The sequence below is a fragment of the Struthio camelus genome, chromosome 27, assembly GCF_040807025.1.
Source record: "Struthio camelus isolate bStrCam1 chromosome 27, bStrCam1.hap1, whole genome shotgun sequence".
NCBI lineage: Eukaryota > Metazoa > Chordata > Aves > Struthioniformes > Struthionidae > Struthio > Struthio camelus.
In genome coordinates, this window is record NC_090968.1 from 1072713 (window position 1) to 1091618 (window position 18906).

General features: G+C 58.5%; 3 protein-coding genes across 3 annotated transcripts; 1 reads left to right on the forward strand and 2 right to left on the reverse strand.

Annotated features, from left to right (window-relative positions):
• Positions 1-1651: 1651 nt before the first annotated feature.
• Positions 1652-4201, reverse strand: LOC138062429 (collagen alpha-1(VII) chain-like). The gene has a single exon (XM_068920519.1). The coding sequence runs from the start codon at positions 4199-4201 to the stop codon at positions 1652-1654; it is 2550 nt and encodes an 849-aa protein (XP_068776620.1).
• Positions 4202-4349: 148 nt separating this feature from the next.
• Positions 4350-8224, forward strand: BOLA3 (bolA family member 3). Its single transcript, XM_068920966.1, has 4 exons — positions 4350-4442; positions 7222-7345; positions 7631-7719; positions 8002-8224. Exons 1-4 carry the CDS (start codon positions 4392-4394, stop codon positions 8065-8067), a joined length of 330 nt encoding a protein of 109 aa, XP_068777067.1. The 5' UTR covers positions 4350-4391; the 3' UTR covers positions 8068-8224.
• A 139-nt stretch (positions 8225-8363) lies between these two features.
• Positions 8364-18654, reverse strand: MOB1A (MOB kinase activator 1A). The gene is made up of 6 exons (XM_068920965.1): positions 18512-18654; positions 13718-13884; positions 12275-12368; positions 10050-10183; positions 9759-9922; positions 8364-9197 (listed from the first exon to the last, which is right to left on the reverse strand). The coding sequence occupies exons 1-6, from the start codon at positions 18523-18525 to the stop codon at positions 9120-9122; spliced, it is 651 nt and encodes a 216-aa protein (XP_068777066.1). The 5' UTR covers positions 18526-18654; the 3' UTR covers positions 8364-9119.
• Positions 18655-18906: the final 252 nt, after the last annotated feature.

Consider the following 18906-nt stretch of genomic DNA (forward strand, 5'->3'; position numbering starts at 1 on the left):
CGTGCGTGCACGGTGCGCACAGGCGCAGCGTGCAGCCCCATGCACGGACACCGGCGGCGTGCGTCACGCGCCGGCCCGGTGCAGCAGCGCGGCGCCCAACCCGCCGCGGGCTCCCGCTCCACCTCGCCGGCCTTTCTTTCTTTCTGTCTTTCTTCTTTTTCCTTCCTTTCCGTTGGTTTATCGGTGCTACTTTCCCTTCGGGGTGCCCGCGATTGGAGGCTATCGGCGAGCCAGAGCCCCGCGGCGGCGGCGGCAGCAAAAAAAAGCAAATACCTCAAAATAATAATAAAAAAAAAACGTAATAATAATAATAATAATAAAGAACCCCCAACGAAAGCAGCGCGGCGACTTCCGAACCGAGGCCGGCGAAGGGCAGGAGCGAGGGCCCCCTCCTTCCGCTCTGCCATCAGGGATCCTTTTTTGGGGGGGGGGGGGGGCGGTTTGGGTTTTTTTTTTTTCCCCCTTTCCCCCCGCCTCATTTCCGCAGCCATCGTTCAGGGACGGCGCGCCGCTGGCTGGGCACGGCGCGCCCTTGGGCTCCGTGGCGTCCGTCCGTCCGTCCCCGGGGCGGGCGGCCCGCGGCCGGGCTTTGGGCGGGGGGGGGGGGTCCCCGGTCCCCTTTCCGTCGGGTTTCCCCCACCCCCCCCCCACCCCAGGGGGTTTTAGCGAGCGCTTCTGTTAATTCTGGTTTGTTCCCCCCCCCCCCGGCCATCGCTTTTTTGGTTGGATTTTTCCCAAGCAAAGCGGCGCGCGGATGGAGGCGGAGAGGGCGGCGGCGGCCGCCGGGGTGGCTCGTCCCTCGGACTTCCTATTCGGTGACAAGGCCTCCAATGGAGGCAACCTTGTGACTCACACTTGAAGATTTAACCTGTTTTTTCCTATTCTTTTCCCCCTTTTTCCCCCCTTTTTCCTTTTTTTCCTTTTTTTCCTTTTTTCCTTTTCCTTTTTTCCTTTTTCCTTTTTCCTTTTTTCTTTTTTCCTCTTTTATTTTTTCCTCTTTTCCTTTTTCTTTTTTCCTTCTTTCTTTTTTTTCTTTTTTTTTCCTTTTTTCCTTTTTTCTCCTTTTATTCCCCCCCCCCGTTTTTTTTCTTTTTCGTCGACTTGTGACTGTGGTTACTTGAAATGAAGTTTTATCCGGGGTTGAGTGACGGGCGGTAGATCTTACAATGTCTCAAGGCAATAGGATTAATGTGTATTAAACTGTAGATACTACTAGGACAGTAAATTTATGCCGATAATTTTATTTTGTATAATTTCCCCCCCCCCCTTTTGTTGGTGTTTTTTCTTACACTTCCCCCCTCTGCCCCCAGTGTTTCGGTAAATTTATTTTTAGGAGGCCTGAAAATTGCAAGTATGGATCCTTCCCTCTTTTTTTTTTTTAATTTGTATTTTATTCTGAGTTACACACAACCAGCCGGTTTGTGAAATGTATTATTCCTGATATCTTTAAAATATTGTGGGTGTTTTAATAAATTTTATATTTATTTTTTGCACTCAAATTCAGCAGCCCTTTTTGTTTCCTGTGTGTGGGGAGTGGGAAATGGGGGGGGTCCCTGTCCATGGAGGTCCCTGTCCATAGGGGTCCCCGGTCCATAGGGTCCCCTGTCCATGGAGGTCCCTGTCCATGGGGTTGCCCTGTCCATAGGGTCCCCTATCCATGGGGGTCCCCTGTCCATGGAGGTCCCTGTCCATAGGGTCCCCAGTCCATGGGGTCCCCAGTCCATGGGGGTCCCCTGTCCATAGGGTCCCCTGTCCATAGGGTCCCCAGTCCATGGGGGTCCCCTGTCCATAGGGTCCCCTGTCCATGGAGGTCCCTGTCCATGGGGTCCCCTGTCCATAGGGTCCCCTGTCCATGGGGGTCCCTGTCCATAGGGTCCCCTGTCCATGGAGGTCCCTGTCCATAGGGTTCCCCTGTCCATAGGGTCCCCAGTCCATGGGGTCCCCAGTCCATGAGGGTCCCTGTCCATGGGGTCCCCTGTCCATAGGTTCCCCTGTCCATGAGGGTCCCTGTCCATGGAGGTCCCTGTCCATAGGGTCCCCTGTCCATGGGGTCCCCAGTCCATGGGGGTCCCCAGTCCATGGGGGTCCCCAGTCCATGGAGGTCCCTGTCCATGGGGGTCCCCTGTCCATGAGGGTCCCTGTCCATGGGGGTCCCCTGTCCATGGGGTCCCCTGTCCATAGGGTCCCCAGTCCATGGGGGTCCCCAGTCCATGGAGGTCCCTGTCCATGAGGGTCCCTGTCCATGGAGGTCCCTGTCCATGGGGGTCCCCTGTCCATGGGGTTCCCCTGTCCATAGGGTCCCCTGTCCATGGGGTCCCCTGTCCATGGGGTCCCGAGTCCATAGGGTCCCCAGTCCATGGGGTCCCCTGTCCATAGGGTCCCCTGTCCATGGGGTCCCTGTCCATGGAGGTCCCTGTCCATAGGGTCCCCTGTCCATGAGGGTCCCTGTCCATGGGGGTCCCCTGTCCATGGAGGTCCCTGTCCATGAGGGTCCCTGTCCATGAGGGTCCCCAGTCCATGAGGGTCCCCTGTCCATGGGGTCCCCTGTCCATAGGGTCCCCTGTCCATGAGGGTCCCTGTCCATGGGGGTCCCCAGTCCATGGAGGTCCCTGTCCATGAGGGTCCCTGTCCATGGAGGTCCCTGTCCATGGGGGTCCCCTGTCCATGGGGTCCCCTGTCCATAGGGTCCCCTGTCCATGAGGGTCCCTGTCCATGGGGGTCCCCAGTCCATGGAGGTCCCTGTCCATGAGGGTCCCTGTCCATGGAGGTCCCTGTCCATGGAGGTCCCTGTCCATGGGGGTCCCCAGTCCATGGAGGTCCCTGTCCATGAGGGTCCCTGTCCATGAGGTTCCCTGTCCATAGGGTCCCCTGTCCATAGGGTCCCCTGTCCATGGGGGTCCCCTGTCCATGGGGTCCCTATCCGCGGGGTCCCTGTCCATGAGGGTCCCTGTCCATGGAGGTCCCTGTCCATGGGGGTCCCCTGTCCATGGGGTCCCCTGTCCATAGGGTCCCCTGTCCATGAGGGTCCCCAGTCCATGGAGGTCCCTGTCCATGAGGGTCCCTGTCCATGGGGTCCCCTGTCCATGGAGGTCCCTGTCCATAGGGTCCCCTGTCCATAGGGTCCCCTGTCCATGGGGTCCCTATCCGCGGGGTCCCTGTCCATGGAGGTCCCTGTCCATAGGGTCCCCTGTCCATGGGGTCCCCTGTCCATAGGGTTCCCCTGTCCATAGGGTCCCCTATCCATGGGGGTCCCCTGTCCATGGAGGTCCCTGTCCATGGGGGGTCCCCTGTCCATAGGGTCCCCAGTCCATGGGGGTCCCCTGTTCATGGAGGTCCCTGTCCATGGGGGTCCCCTGTCCATAGGGTCCCCTGTCCATGGAGGTCCCTGTCCATGGGGTCCCCTGTCCATGGGGGTCCCTGTCCATAGGGTCCCCTGGCCATGGAGGTCCCTGTCCATAGGGTTCCCCTGTCCATAGGGTCCCCAGTCCATGGGGTCCCCAGTCCATGAGGGTCCCTGTCCATGAGGTCCCCTGTCCATAGGTTCCCCTGTCCATGAGGGTCCCTGTCCATGGAGGTCCCTGTCCATAGGGTCCCCTGTCCATGAGGGTCCCTGTCCATGGAGGTCCCTGTCCATAGGGTCCCCAGTCCATGGGGGTCCCCTGTCCATGGAGGTCCCCTGTCCATAGGGTCCCCTGTCCATGAGGGTCCCTGTCCATGGAGGTCCCTGTCCATAGGGTCCCCTGTCCATGGGGTCCCCTGTCCATGGAGGTCCCTGTCCATGAGGGTCCCTGTCCATGGGGGTCCCCAGTCCATGGAGGTCCCTGTCCATAGGGTCCCTGTCCATGGGGTCCCTGTCCATGGGGGTCCCCTGTCCATGAGGGTCCCTGTCCATGAGGGTCCCTGTCCATGGAGGTCCCTGTCCATAGGGTCCCCTGTCCATGAGGGTCCCTGTCCATGGAGGTCCCTGTCCATAGGGTTCCCAGTCCATGGGGGTCCCCTGTCCATGGAGGTTCCCTGTCCATAGGGTCCCCTGTCCATGAGGGTCCCTGTCCATGGAGGTCCCTGTCCATGGGGTCCCCAGTCCATGGAGGTCCCTGTCCATGAGGGTCCCTGTCCATGGGGGTCCCCAGTCCATGGAGGTCCCTGTCCATGAGGGTCCCTGTCCATGGGGGTCCCCTGTCCATGGGGGTCCCCTGTCCATGGGGTCCCTATCCGCGGGGTCCCCCGCCCGCGGGGGCGGTGCGGAGCGCCGCGGGTCCGCCGGGCCGCCAGAGGGCGCCGCCGCGGCCGCCGCCGCCGCCGCCGCGGGTGCCGGGGCGGGTGCCGCCCCCGTGGGCGGGGCGCGCTGCCATTGGCCGGGCGGCGCGTGACCCCGCGGGGCGCCGCCCACTATGGCCGCCGCCGGGGCCGGGGCGGGCGCGGGGCTGCTGGGCCGCCGGCCGGTGAGTCTGTCCGTCCGTCCGTGTGTGCCCCCGCCCAGTCCAGGGTAGGGGGTGGGGGCGCCTTGTCCTTGCCCGGGACTCCCTCCTCCCAGCTTCTGGGGGGGGGGGTCCGTCTCTCTGTGCCCCCCCCCCCGCCCCGGTCCCGGCGGAGGAGCCGCCCGCCCCCCGGCGGCCCCCCCATCTCAGTCCATGGTGGAGGAGCCCGCCCCCCCCCCCCCGGCGGCCCCCCCATCTCAGTCCATGGTGGAGGAGCCCGCCCCCCCCCCCGGCGGCCCCCCCCATCCCAGTCCATGGTGAAGGAGCGCCCCCCCCCCCCATCTCAGTCCATGCTGGAAGAGCCCCCCCCCCCCCATCTCAGTCCATGGTGAAGGAGCGCGCCCCCCCCCGGGCGCCCCCCATCCCTGTCATGGTGAAGGAGGCGCCCCCCCCCCAATCCCAGTCCGTGCTGGAGGAGCCCCCCCCCCCATCCCAGTCCATGGTGAAGGAGCCCCCCCCCCCCCATCCCAGTCCATGCTGGAAGAGCCCCCCCCCCCCCCATCCCAGTCCATGGTGAAGGTGCCCCCCCCCCCATCCCAGTCCATGGTGAAGGAGCGCCCCCCCCCCCCATCTCAGTCCATGGTGGAGGAGCCCCCCCCCCCCATCTCAGTCCATGCTGGAAGAGCCCCCCCCCCCCAATCCCAGTCCATGGTGAAGGAGCGCCCCCCCCCCCCCGGGCGCCCCCCATCCCTGTCATGGTGAAGGAGGCGCCCCCCCCCCAATCCCAGTCCGTGCTGGAGGAGCCCCCCCCCCCCCCATCCCAGTCCATGGTGAAGGAGCCACCCCCCCCCAATCCCAGTCCATGCTGGAAGAGCCCCCCCCCCCCATCCCAGTCCATGGTGAAGGTGCCCCCCCCCCCCATCCCAGTCCATGGTGAAGGAGCCCCCCCCCCCCATCTCAGTCCATGGTGGAGGAGCCCCCCCCCCCATCTCAGTCCATGCTGGAAGAGCCCCCCCCCCCCATCCCAGTCCATGGTGAAGGAGCGCCCCCCCCCCCCGGGCGCCCCCCATCCCTGTCATGGTGAAGGAGGCGCCCCCCCCCCCAATCCCAGTCCGTGCTGGAGGAGCCCCCCCCCCATCCCAGTCCATGGTGAAGGAGCCCCCCCCCCCCAATCCCAGTCCATGCTGGAAGAGCCCCCCCCCCCCATCCCAGTCCATGGTGAAGGTGCCCCCCCCCCATCCCAGTCCATGGTGAAGGAGCCCCCCCCCCCATCTCAGTCCATGGTGGAGGAGCCCCCCCCCCCATCTCAGTCCATGCTGGAAGAGCCCCCCCCCCCCATCCCAGTCCATGGTGAAGGAGCGCCCCCCCCCCCGGGCGCCCCCCATCCCTGTCATGGTGAAGGAGGCGCCCCCCCCCCCATCTCAGTCTGTGCTGGAGGAGCCCCCCCCCCCCATCCCAGTCCATGGTGAAGGAGCCCCCCCCCCCCCAATCCCAGTCCATGCTGGAAGAGCCCCCCCCCCATCCCAGTCTATGGTGAAGGTGCCCCCCCCCCATCCCAGTCCATGGTGAAGGAGCGCCCCCCCCCCCGGGCGTCCCCCATCCCTGTCATGGTGAAGGAGGCGCCCCCCCCCCCCAATCCCAGTCCGTGCTGGAGGAGCCCCCCCCCCCCCAATCCCAGTCCATGCTGGAAGAGCCCCCCCCCCATCCCAGTCCATGGTGAAGGTGCCCCCCCCCCCATCCCAGTCCATGGTGAAGGAGCGCCCCCCCCATCCCAGTCCATGGTGAAGGAGCCCCCCCCCCCCATCTCAGTCCATGGTGGAGGAGCCCCCCCCCCCATCTCAGTCCATGCTGGAAGAGCCCCCCCCCCCCATCCCAGTCCATGGTGAAGGAGCCCCCCCCCCCCCATCTCAGTCCATGGTGGAGGAGCCCCCCCCCCCATCTCAGTCCATGCTGGAAGAGCCCCCCCCCCCATCCCAGTCCATGGTGAAGGAGCGCCCCTCCCCCCATCCCAGTCCATGGTGAAGGAGCCCCCCCCCCATCTCAGTCCATGGTGGAGGAGCCCCCCCCCCCATCTCAGTCCATGCTGGAAGAGCCCCCCCCCCCCCATCCCAGTCCATGGTGAAGGAGCGCCCCCCCCCCCCCCGGGCGCCCCCCCCATCCCTGTCATGGTGAAGGAGGCGCCCCCCCCCCCCATCTCAGTCCGTGCTGGAGGAGCCCCCCCCCATCCCAGTCCATGGTGAAGGAGCCCCCCCCCCCCCCCAATCCCAGTCCATGCTGGAAGAGCCCCCCCCCCCATCCCAGTCCATGGTGAAGGTGCCCCCCCCCCCATCCCAGTCCATGGTGAAGGAGCGCCCCCCCCCCCCCCGGGGCACCCCCCCATCCCAGTCCATGGTGAAGGAGCCCCCCCCCCCCCCAATCCCAGTCCGTGCTGGAAGAGCCCCCCCCCCCCCATCCCAGTCCATGATGAAGGAGCCCCCCCCCCCATCCCAGTCCATGGTGAAGGCCACACCCCCCCCCCCCCCCAAAACCTTCTCCTGGTGCCCCCCATCCTGTCCTGGTGCTGGCTGCCTTCCCCTTCTCCTGGTGCCCTGGACCCCAGGTAACAGTGAAGGGACCTTCTCCCCACCCTGCCCCCTCTGATACCACCCCCCCCCATGCTGGTGATGGTCCCCAACTTTGGTAGTGGTTGGGGGTGAGCCCTGGTGAAGGGACCCCCCCCCCCCAAGTCCATGTTTGCTGCGGGAAGCGTCCCGGCTCCGAGGGGTGCTGCCTGCGGCGCTGACGGCTGCCTCGGCGCCCCCAGCTCTTGCTGCGCTGCAGCGCCTGGAGACCCTTCAGCTCGCAGACGGATGGGGAGGCCAGGGTGGCCCGAGTCCTGCGCGAGAAATTCCCCCGGGCTTCTGCCATCAGAGTCGTGGATATCTCCGGTAAGAAGACCAAGAGGGCTAAGACAGCTCTTGGGGGGTTTTTTCCCCCCCTACCTACCTTCAACCAGGCCCTGCACGTTGTGAGGGCCGGGTTATCTTTTGCAACTTACTTTCCTCTCTCCACAAGCTGTTTGTGCTGTGATGACCCCTCCCCGAAAAGGGGTTCAGTTAATGCCAAGAATTTGTGGGTGCCTAGTGTGCATGCAGCCCGTGTGGCTCTCTGCACTGGGAAGGGGCATCGTGTATGGTTTGACCCACGCGCCTACTGGTTCTTTCCTCTTGCAGGTGGCTGTGGGGCCATGTATGAAATCCATATAGAATCGGAGGACTTCAAGGAGAAGCGAACAGTGCAGCAGCACCAAATGGTTAACCAGGTATGGGAGAGTGGGGCGAGGGCTGCGCTCCGCCCAAAGTGTGGGTGGCTGCACTTGGTGCTTGAGAGATTTGGGGCTTCAAATGTGCCACTTTGGGCTGGGACTCTTGCTGTAGGTCTTCAAAAGGGGGTTGGGACTCAGTGCTGTTGGTGACTGGTGGTTTGAGCTGAAGGCTGCCACCCTTTTTTTTTTTTTTTTTTGGCGCAGGAGGGCCTTTTATCAGGGCAGCCTGGTGTGGTGGGAGGTGGGACTCACTGTTGGTGCTTGTCTGCTTGCGTACAGGCACTGAGTGAGGAGATCAAGAGCATGCATGGACTGAGGATCTTCACCTCCACCCCCAAGCCTTGAGGCTGGCCTGTGTGCCCTGCTGCTGGGGGGGCAGCACCAGGAAGAGCTTCCTCCAGTGAAGTGCTTGTGCAACTGGGGGGGGATTGGTGGGGGGGGGGGGCGCTGAGTTGACCTTAATAAAGAAGCTGCTGCTGTGTGGCCAGTCAGCGCTGTGTGTGCATGGACACTGCCCCTCCGGGGGGGACTACCTGCTCGGGAAATTCCAAGTGCTGCATTTGCTTTTTGAGCATGCTCAGCCAGGCAGCACAGCTTCAGGCAGGGACTTTGGGGGGCAGGGGAGAACACACCACAAGAAGCAGGAAGGAGAAACTTTATTGCCTTCAAAGGAGGGGGAGGGGGGGGGTCCCTTTCCTTCCTTCCCCCACCCTGTGGAGTTGAGATATAGAAAAGCTGCTACTGCTGGAGGCCCCTGCCCTAGGCCTTGCTGGACAGGGAACATTACCCTAGCACTGAGGCACTTCTGTTTTCCCCCCTCCCCCCACAAGCTGCCAGGAAGGGCTTTAAGGCTCAAAGTGCATCTAAACCCAAAAAGCACGTCAAAACAAACTATGCTGCTGCCACTGCCAGCTCTTCCCATGTGCTGACTTGGCTTCCGCTGGCTCTGCTCTTTTGGTCACTACGAGATGCTGAAGTCCAGAGGGAAACTGCAGCCAACCAGTGCAGTCTTCAACGAGAGGAGCAGAAGTGTATCGCACTTTGTCACAGCATGCTGTGACAATCAGGGACTTCCTTCCCCAGCCAAGAAGCTGTAAAACTCACACATTGCTTCCCATTTCTAGGCCAGACTAGAATTATTACATGGAGTTTAGAAAAGTAGACTAAAGGTGCTGGAGTCACCACAGCTTGGCCAACAAGTTACAGAGCTGTGGGGATCTGCTGCTGCTGTCCAGATTTTTAAGCGAGGTTTCGCCAAAGGCCTCCGAGACACGAGCTGGGCTCTGCTGAACCGCAGTCCAGCTTCTCTGGCTTGCGCCGCTGAAGGCAAAGCGGAAATAGTGGCTGGGGGACGAAGCGATAAAGGAGTGGCCGAACGCGTCCTCCCAGGGAAAGTCTTATCTGTCTTTTGAGCCCAGCTTTTCGATCAGTTCCTGCAGAGGAGCCAACTCCCGCCTGTCAATCAAGTTGAATTCCTGGCAGGGGAAAAACAAAGCAAAATAAAATTAGGTACCTTGTAAAGAGCTGCCGGAAAACACCTGCCTTCACACTCAGCCGAGAATGCCCGTTTCACCAGGAACTGCCTGCATAAGCGCACGCCCGTTGTCCAGTGCTTTCCAGAGGAATCGGAGCATCCCCGTTACTACCGCAGCAGCAGAAACCGCCTCGCTCGATTCTTTTTGAGTGAACCCAAGCCTTTCGGGCAAAGATAAACCGCTTTAGGGCATCGCTGAGAAGCGCCACGCTCTTCATTGTTCACCACTAAGCTCTTTCTTTGGCTTCCGGTTCCCTTCCTGCAGGCCATCAACTACAACCAGAGAGGAAAATGCAAGCGTTTGCAGTCAACTCCTTGCGCTTCCTGCAAAAAGAACAGCCTGACTGCACAGGTCCCACGGTGGGAGCCGGCTCTGTCTTCCATCTCACAAAAACATTTTAATCGCAGTCTGGGCTTCTCAAAGAGCGAGGAGGCTCTTACAACCTGCTTCCCTGAAAAAGAAACGCAAGCGCGTGGCGACCAGCCACCTTCTGCAACTCACCTGCACAAAGAAGATAAAGTGCTTGAAGGAGGTGTTGAGATGCGCCTCCTCCTGTAGCCGCATGACGGAATCGAAGTGCTGGTGGTAAATGTGGGCGTACACGCGGAACAGCCGCTTCAGGATAGTCTTGGCCACCGACATGAAGTTCTTGGGAAAAGGGACGCCTGAAACGCACCGAACGTGCAGGGTAAGCGTTCCGGTTCCGTCAGCAATGCAAAAGCGAGCGGCCCCGGCCGCCCCCTCGCCTCGGGCCCCTACGGAAGGCGCGCTTCGTCACGCGACCGCAATTACCGATCTTTGAAGGAAAGAGAGTTTCGTCATCCAGCTGGTCCTGAACCCACGTCATCAAGTAATCAATGTACTTCGGAGCTGAGCATTTAATTGGCTTCTTTATGTTGGTGCCGTCTGCCCAATGGTATTCGTACCTACGGGGAGAGGGAAGGAAAATACGTTCTTGGCTCCGAGACATGCCTTTTCAGGCCCCGCTCCTCCTTCCTCTCCTCGGGAAGGTACGACACTGCAAAACAAGTATTCCCGAGACAAGACGAGCGCAGCGTTAACGGCATTAGCAGCGCTTCGCTTTCACGTCCGCGTCAACCCCTTCTCAAGCGTAACGGGAAAGTCGCAGTTAACAGCTCCTTTCTAATGCTACAGCAACCACTGCACCGGGGTTTGGCCCTTGAAACGTCACTCAACTTTGCGGCAACCTACTTTGACATCAAAAATCCCTTAAGATGAGACAAAACTTGGCTGAAAGGGGAACGCCGGGGCTATCTCTGCACCATTTAAGCCACTTCACATATGGCTTTCAGATACCGTCCGGGAATTCTGCTCGTCGTCAGCCCCCCGCCGTACCACTCGTACATCATGCGCCCCTCCGGTAGCTGCCCGCACGTGCGAGCTGATCGACTTTCCGAAGCAACGAACCCCGAGGCCGCCCATTAGCGGAAGGCTTTTGAAGCCACCGTTTCAAACTGACACGCGTGCTTATCAATCACGCCTTTCCACAGAACCAGGGCAGATGTTTACCATAGCGCTGAGCGGTATTTATCAGAGCTCTTCTGTGAAATCCTACAAAAGCGGGGTTTGGGGGGGGGGGGGGGATATCGACACATTCCAATTGTGTCGCGTCTCAGCCGACAACAAGCGAAAACAAATGGTGCACTTTACACAGGAAGCGTTTACAGGAAACGGCCCCAAATATAGAAACAGGAACCTTGCGGTCTAGTTACTGCTAGTTAAAGAAGTGGGGCAGGATTTTACATGGCACCCTGCAAATATGACTTTATTAGCCAGACTCCACTTCCCGAGCCAAATGACAAATAGCCTCTGCCAACCATACTAAGACGACACACCGCTGTAGCAGGACATTCAACTCGACAAAACTACGGCATCAAAACTCAAGCGGCAAAAGAGTTAGCAAACAAATTAGTTTCTACCTGCAAGGAAACGCTCGGCACCGGACGTGGGAGGCTAAATTTGGCAGAAACGCTGCAGCCATTTGCAAGGTAGCGCAGAGCCATCATATACTTTCTCTCCCTCTGGATGTTCATAAAAACAGCCTCCTAAAGCAACTCGGAAAAACAGCCAGGCACCCCAAGGACGCAACCCCTATTCTTGTCCTCCTTTCAACCCACCCTGACCTTCTCCTGCAAAGCAGATACCTTAACACCGCATCAGGTGTCTTAAACTCACATCCTGAAAACCACCGCTTGCGCTTCTTGACCGCGTGACGAGCGCCACCGACGTGACTGGAGAGACAAGAGCCCCTGAAACCGCCACGGGACGGCGCAGGCTTCGTGCCGACGTGTGGCCTACGCTGGCCTAAAATTGCTTCGGGACGGTCCGACGGCACAAACGTTACCCGGCTTGATTTGATGCAAAGTTTAGACCCAAAAGACATTCACAAAGCACTTCTCTGATGTACATACTATTCCTTAGAATCTCCGTGATGTTCCCTTTCCCACTTTAGCTCTCCTCGATGGCACAAGCATCTGGCCACCCTCTTCTCCGCTGCACACACCACACGGTAATCCGACCCGGCTATTTGCCTATCTGGTGTCATCTTGCATTCCACCCTCTACCAGCAGCAGCAGCAATTGGAGCCGCTTGTACTTTAAAAAGCACGCTACGGTCTCTCAGAGCATTCATTCCATAAGACAGCAGATTGAGAGGCTACAGTAAGACTCAAGAGCAATACCTGACGCTTCAGATCAAGTTTGACCTATCATTTTCCTTAGAACAAATCATTTTAACAAACCAATCTTTCCAGGTTCCCGACAAGATACAGGCCTCACTGATCAGCAGGGAAAAAAATCCCCACTCGTTTAACGTGCAAGACTGGCCAACGGCTACCGACACCGCGCGTTCTCCCTAACGTACTCAACGCTTTGCCCGTGGCCGAGCGTCACTGCGAGAGTGCATTCAGATACGTCTCGGTCTTTTTAATCTTCCTTCTACGCACGCCTACGTCCTGTCACGCAGACCGCAACTGTAGACCGAAGCAACCTTCTTACCTTGGTCCAGCAGACATCACCGGACAGCTCGCCTCTGTGCAAAATTCCGTAATGGTCCCATACAACATGTTGATTTGGTTGAAGAAATCCACCGCTGGAAAGAAAACGCATCAAGTTTACTCAAAAGGCAAAAGCGAAGCAGAAAGGTACCGTAGCACTACTTCATTTTATTCAGCCGACAAAGCCTCTGAGGAACGCTGTCACGGGGCGGGGGTGCACCTGCACAAACAAACGTTCCCCTTCCGTACAATGCCACGCGGCCAAAGACTTAGAGACGTTTTGACAATCTAGGAATTTTACTCGCTCGCTCGGTGAGCTTTCATCTCATTTTTCGACTTAGGACTACTTACTATTTGCACAGCACGAAGCTTCTCTTCACCGTGGCAGTAAAGCAGCATGCAATTTATCAGGAAAAATCAAAAAAAGCCCCACAGAGAAAGCCTTCCCGTTTTTTCATTTCAATACAAGACAAATCAATTTCTAGCGCCCGAGTTTTCTTTTTGAAAGGCTACTTGAGAGCAGAGACCAGAAAGAAAGCTATCACCGGCCCTACAGGAGTTCGCACCATTTCTATGAGCGACATAAAGCACACCGCTCCCTATGTGCAAAAGGGGACTCCGGGATCAATAGCAGCCTGCCTGCGTACCCCGTGCCCTCTTCTCATTTTTCATAACTTGCAAATGACTGTTTCACCTTCTAGATGCCTTTAGAAAAAGGCTGGACAACACCTTCACCCACACAGTTTTTACAAATACAAGAGATCCTCTTTAAGCTGAATCTTGGTGGCTTGACTTTATGTCTCCCATTGCTCAGAAACTGCTTTTTTCCTTTAACATCTAAAGGAATCAAGGACAGGTAGAGCAATCACTAAAAGCAAATTAATTTGCCTGTAATTGTTCAACCATCAGAATTAACCCAGTATTTTTACTCCATGTGCAACAATAACAACATGAAAATGGAAAATAACGCCAACCTTCTAAGCTAGAGTTTAACGGAGGTGAATGCAGTTCCATTTTTCTCCCCGTGTGCTGTTTGCTGCTGTGATTTTTGCAGCCGATAGCGCTAACTACTTGCTTTATAGTTCAAAACATCAATACTGAACACTCGCACCCAAATACTGATGTAACCATTCAGAAATCTAATTGCTTTTAGAAGCCTGACCTTTAAAAAAAACAACAGCGTGGGTTTGTCTTGGGGTTTTGGGGTTGTTTTTTGTGCTTCCTGAGCTCAGCATCTATTCAACACAGGATCAGTTTGCTGTCAGGGCATGCCCTAAAACTTACTCTTTCCTTTTATTCCAGCCTTCCTTGACACAGTTACCTACAGTATGTCTGGGACACAGATAAGAATTTCATTTTTTAAGGATGTAAACCAGAGATGTATATATAGGTATTTTTAACTCCACCTCCACGCTGAGCTGGATTACTCTTTCTTAGGACTCACTGTTAACTGCGATCCACTCATTAAGGTCTTCTCCCTCCGGCAACATAACCGCTTGTCTAAGGTTACCGCTCCCCAAAGTTGCTTCGGCATGTTTCAAGAGTTCATACTGATGGGAGCCTTCAGGAATGTTCTTCTTGGGTTTGAAGGTTTTCGAAGATCGACTGCCACTGACAAAAGAGAAACACGTTTCCAATTAGTCCTTCAGCAGCGTTCCCCTCTCAGAAATATTTAACTCCTGCTGCGGCTTTCCCTTCGGGTGACCGTATCTGCCCTTGCCGTCCAGCACTTTTAACAGAGGTTATATAGCAGTCCTGCCCTTTTCCCTCACCCCCGACACCAGGCCTCTCGTCATCCTCTTCGAGGAGAAGAGAGTCCACGTGCAGGCCAAAGCAGTTTTGACAGCTTCACAAAAAAGACACTAATTATGTGCTGCCAATTTAGCAAGAGAAATTTTGAATAGAGATGGTCCACAGTTACCTACGTTAGCTTTACTTGCAATTTTGGGACCTGACCCCGACTTTCCGAACAGGACCCTACCCGCACAAACCCTACAGTGGAACCACAGCCACGTGAAAAAAGTCCTATACTTTAGAAAGTATGACTACTTATTTTGCATTTGAGTAGCATTTATAGCTCCTTTTAGCCAAGGAAAGCGTTGCTCTGAGTTTCACATCTCTGTGCTTTGAAGTAGAACTTTATCTACAGAAAAAACAAGCCTAGAGGTGTGTGTGTGTGGGGGGGGGGAAACACTAATGTGCCATGATTAACTGTTGTTGCCTCTGTTCTTGGGGCAGCTTCTGCAAAGGAAGGACAGCTCACCTACCATCACCTCAGCCCCTGCTACCGGAACATGGATCAACATGCAAACAAAACATCGCTTTCCCACCCCCAAACGAAACATCACTTTCCCACTCCCGACTACCATAGGAAAGTAGCTTGTCAGGTATTCGAGTGCAAACATCGCTACAGACCCTTCTGCTGACACGGAAATCCTTTGCCTCGTCTTAAAAGCTAGCAGTCGCTCTAGCCACATGCCGAATTCTCTTTTCTATACCCTTTTCAAATCACAGGAAACATTTGGTGCAAAGAACCAGAACGCTGATTAACAGCAGTTGCCTTAAATGATACTGGCAGACAGGTAAGGGGGAGGGGGGGCAGGACAAAAAACACCACCTTACCCAACCACAAAACCAAAAATCTGTTGGCTGCTGCTACATCAGCTTTACTGGGGCAAATATGAGATACTTACTGCTCAAACACAGCGTAGGAAATCGCCTGCTAAAAATAGCAACTTCGCATACTCCAGCCCCGCAATGCAAATTGCTGCTGTGGTTAGTCTTCACATACTGCATAGCATGAACATCTGCGCTCATCAGACAAATCATTTAGTGACTCCAGACCCCAATTTCCCTGTCCCTAAAACAGGGATAACAGTACCTGAGCCTTCTTCCACAGAGCGCCCTAAAGAACATCCGTGACAAAAAACAAAACAAAAAAGCACCCCCCCCCCCCCCGCAACAGTATTATCTTCATTTCTGTGTACAAACGCTAAGGCTTCCAAAAACAGGCTCTACACAGGATGAAAGGACTGAATTCTTTTTAGACCGTGCAGCACGTTGCACACCAGAGCCTGAATCCTGAAGAGGAACTAACAATTACCACTAGCAGACGTCGATTTAAGAAGATGAACACAACAAGCTATGCGTACACAAGCGGTCAACTGCACAGCTACCAGGCTTAAAAGGGAGGAATTTTGATGCCTTTAAATCACAGCCATGAACCTTCAGGCACCCAACTGAGCAGAGCCCTCCCTGTCCCGCTCCTGGATTAACAGTCCAGACTAGCAGTCCGCTGCCTTCACCAGCATCACTTCTGGTTTCAGGAGGCAGAGGCACAAACGAAACGAACGGCAGGGCCCAAGTTTCTCCCGTTAGTCACTCAGTGGAAACACGCTTATCTGGCACACGCAGCTCAGCATCGCTGGCACCCTGCCTCAAAGTCGCACGCAACTGGACGCGCTTGGCTCACACGTGCCTCGTGCAAGCTTCTTGATGCAACGCTACCGCGGGACTGACAGCACTTCAGCGGAGCGCAGAGTGGGTGAAGCTATCTGTTTGGTGCAGAAATAAAGGGCCTTCACACCCAACTCGCTCTAAACCAAGCTACTGCCTCCTGCTACGCTACAGTAGATGCAGACCCAGCATGTAATTGACCCTGCACAAAGGCTCCCCAGCCCCTTCTCGCGCCACAGGTCACCAACTCCTTCTCACACGCGGCACCCAAGAGCTAGGAGCTACAAACATGCATACCTGTAACACCCTACCCTCTGTAGCTCATCAAAGACACATTTAAAACATCAAAGTCAAGCAGTCTCTCTGTTTGCACGCACTTCCTCCAAATCATTTGCCACAGCTCAACTTCAGCCCACGTATCAGAACAGGCATGTCCTGCCCCATCAACCCAGAGAGCCTCAGCCCGCCTGGCATACTCCTGCCTGTCCTACGGCATGTCTCCTAGCTTGCCGACACCACGCTCTCATATCCAGACATCGGTCCTCTGCACCAGTGGCCAGCTCCAGCCTGCTAGGCTATCACCTCCCCACCCCAAACAAACATATAAGATACACCAAAGTCTGCCAGCTTAATGCCTTTCCCAACTGCAATCAGGCTGCCCCACATCCCATCAGCACAGCCCCTCGTGCAAATACGGACACTGAGGGCACAAGCCCTTTCCGCTGCAGCAGCTCTTTTCCACACGCATACAGCAAGGCCCACCCAAATCCCACCCAGAAGGAAGCCCCACAGAGCAAGGGCCTCCCCTCCTCTTTTCTGCCTCATCCCACTCTTTCCATGCTCGGAATCACCACCTTGAACCGCTCCTCCACACGCTGGAAAACCCTCTCCCACGTCCCATGGCCTCCACCCATCCATCCCAAGGGCTTCCCCAAGAGACAGGCCCTACTCCAGTCACCCCAGGGCTTCTCCTTCCCCTCTCGCAAGCCTTCCGCCACAGCACGTCACCCCATTTGCCCCAAAGGCCCTCCCCATGCACAAATTCCTAGAGCCTCCCACTACTGGGAATCATCCCTGCAGACACTCAGCAATTACAACCCTGATGCAGCCCCCCCCCCCTATCTGCAGGGCCTCATCTCTCCCCTGTAAGACCAATCCCCTCAAATTCTCCCCAAGAGGGAGGGACTAGTCCTTGCAATACACCCCCTTTCCAGGGCCTCCCTCACCACAAAGGCTCCTCCCCCCATAGGCTGGCAGGGTATTCACCCTACTTGGGTGCTCCCCAGGGCTGCCTGCCTCACCCACCGCCCCAAAGTCAGCTCCCTTCCCCAGCCTATCCCAGGACTTTGGCTCTAGGAGACACCCTCTGCCACAGCCTTCCAGCCTGAAACTGGGAGCTGGTCTTAGAAGTAGGTGCAAAAACATATACGCTGCCAGGGCCTCCTCTGGCTTCCTCCATAGGACTGCACTCTTCCCCACCACCCCTAGAGCCTTTCCCAAAGCCTTCCTCAACCCCCTCACCTTCCATCCCCACGGTCTCCCCATAAGGCCTTCCTCAGCCCCCCTCCTTATACCCGCAAAGCCTCCACCTCGAGGTCTCCCTTCAGCGCTTTCTCCTCCATACATCCCCAAGGCCTCCCCGCCAAACACCCAAACCCTTCCTCCAGCCCCCCACTAACCCTCGAGTCTTCTGCCCAAAACATTTCTCAAGGCCCTCACATGCACCCAGAACTTCCTCCTAATGCCTTCCTTAAAAACTCTCTATACGCTGCTACGGCCTTGCCTCGAGGCCCTTGTACACACACAGGGCTGCCCCCTAAACCCTCTCTGAAGGCCCCTCCCCTGCATTGCCAGGGCCTCCCCACAAGGCCTTCCTCCAGCCCCTGTCTCATTTCTAGGGCCTCCCCCTCCCCAACACCCCACATCTCACCACAAGGCCTCTCAGAGACTCCCCCCGCACCCCCAGGGCCTCCCCTCACTCCCCGAGGCCTCTCAGAGAACCCCCCCGCGCACCCCCACGGCCTCCCCTCACCCCCCGAGGCCTCTCAGAGACCCCCCCGCGCACCCCCAGGGCCTCCTCTCACCCCCCGAGGCCTCTCAGAGACCCCCCCCCGCACCCCCAGGGCCTCCTCTCACCCCCCGAGGCCTCTCAGAGACCCCCCCCCGCACCCCCAGGGCCTCCTCTCACCCCCCGAGGCCTCTCAGAGAACCCCCCCGCGCACCCCTACGGCCTCCCCTCACCCCCCGAGGCCTCTCAGAGAACCCCCCCGCGCACCCCCACGGCCTCCCCTCACCCCCCGAGGCCTCTCAGAGACCCCCCCGCGCACCCCCACGGCCTCCCCTCACCCCCCGAGGCCTCTCAGAGACCCCCCCCCGCACCCCCAGGGCCTCCTCTCACCCCCCGAGGCCTCTCAGAGAACCCCCCCGCGCACCCCCACGGCCTCCCCTCACCCCCCGAGGCCTCTCAGAGACCCCCCCGCGCACCCCCACGGCCTCCCCTCACCCCCCGAGGCCTCTCAGAGACCCCCCCCCGCACCCCCAGGGCCTCCTCTCACCCCCCGAGGCCTCTCAGAGACCCCCCCCGCGCACCCCTACGGCCTCCCCTCACCCCCCGAGGCCTCTCAGAGACCCCCCCCGCGCACCCCCAGGGCCTCCCCTCACCCCCCGAGGCCTCTCAGAGACCCCCCCCGCGCACCCCCACGGCCTCCCCTCACCCCCCGAGGCCTCTCAGAGACCCCCCCCCGCGCACCCCCACGGCCTCCCCCGCGGCCCCGGCACTCACAAGAGGAAGCTCATGGCGAGGCGCCGGGCCGGGCCGGGCCGGGCTGAGGCGAGGCGGCGCCGCCGGCTGCAGGCGCGCGGGCCCCAGCTGCTGGCGGGCCGCGCCCGGCCGCTCGTCCCTACTCTCGCGAGAGCACCGCGAGACTGAGCGGGGGTTGGGGAGGGGGGAGCGCCGCGGCAGGGGGCGGGGCCTCGACGCCGGAGGTGGGGGGGGGTGGAGCCCTCACCATGGCAACCGCCCCGCCCGGACAGTGGCGCTTGCAGGACCCTATGGGGCCAGGCCTCCCCATGGGCCTTAGAGCCCTGTACGGGCCCGGGATGCCCGTATGGGGCTAGGCCCCCCTGTGGGGCTAGGATCCCCAATATGGGGCTAGGACCCCCCCATATAGGACTAGG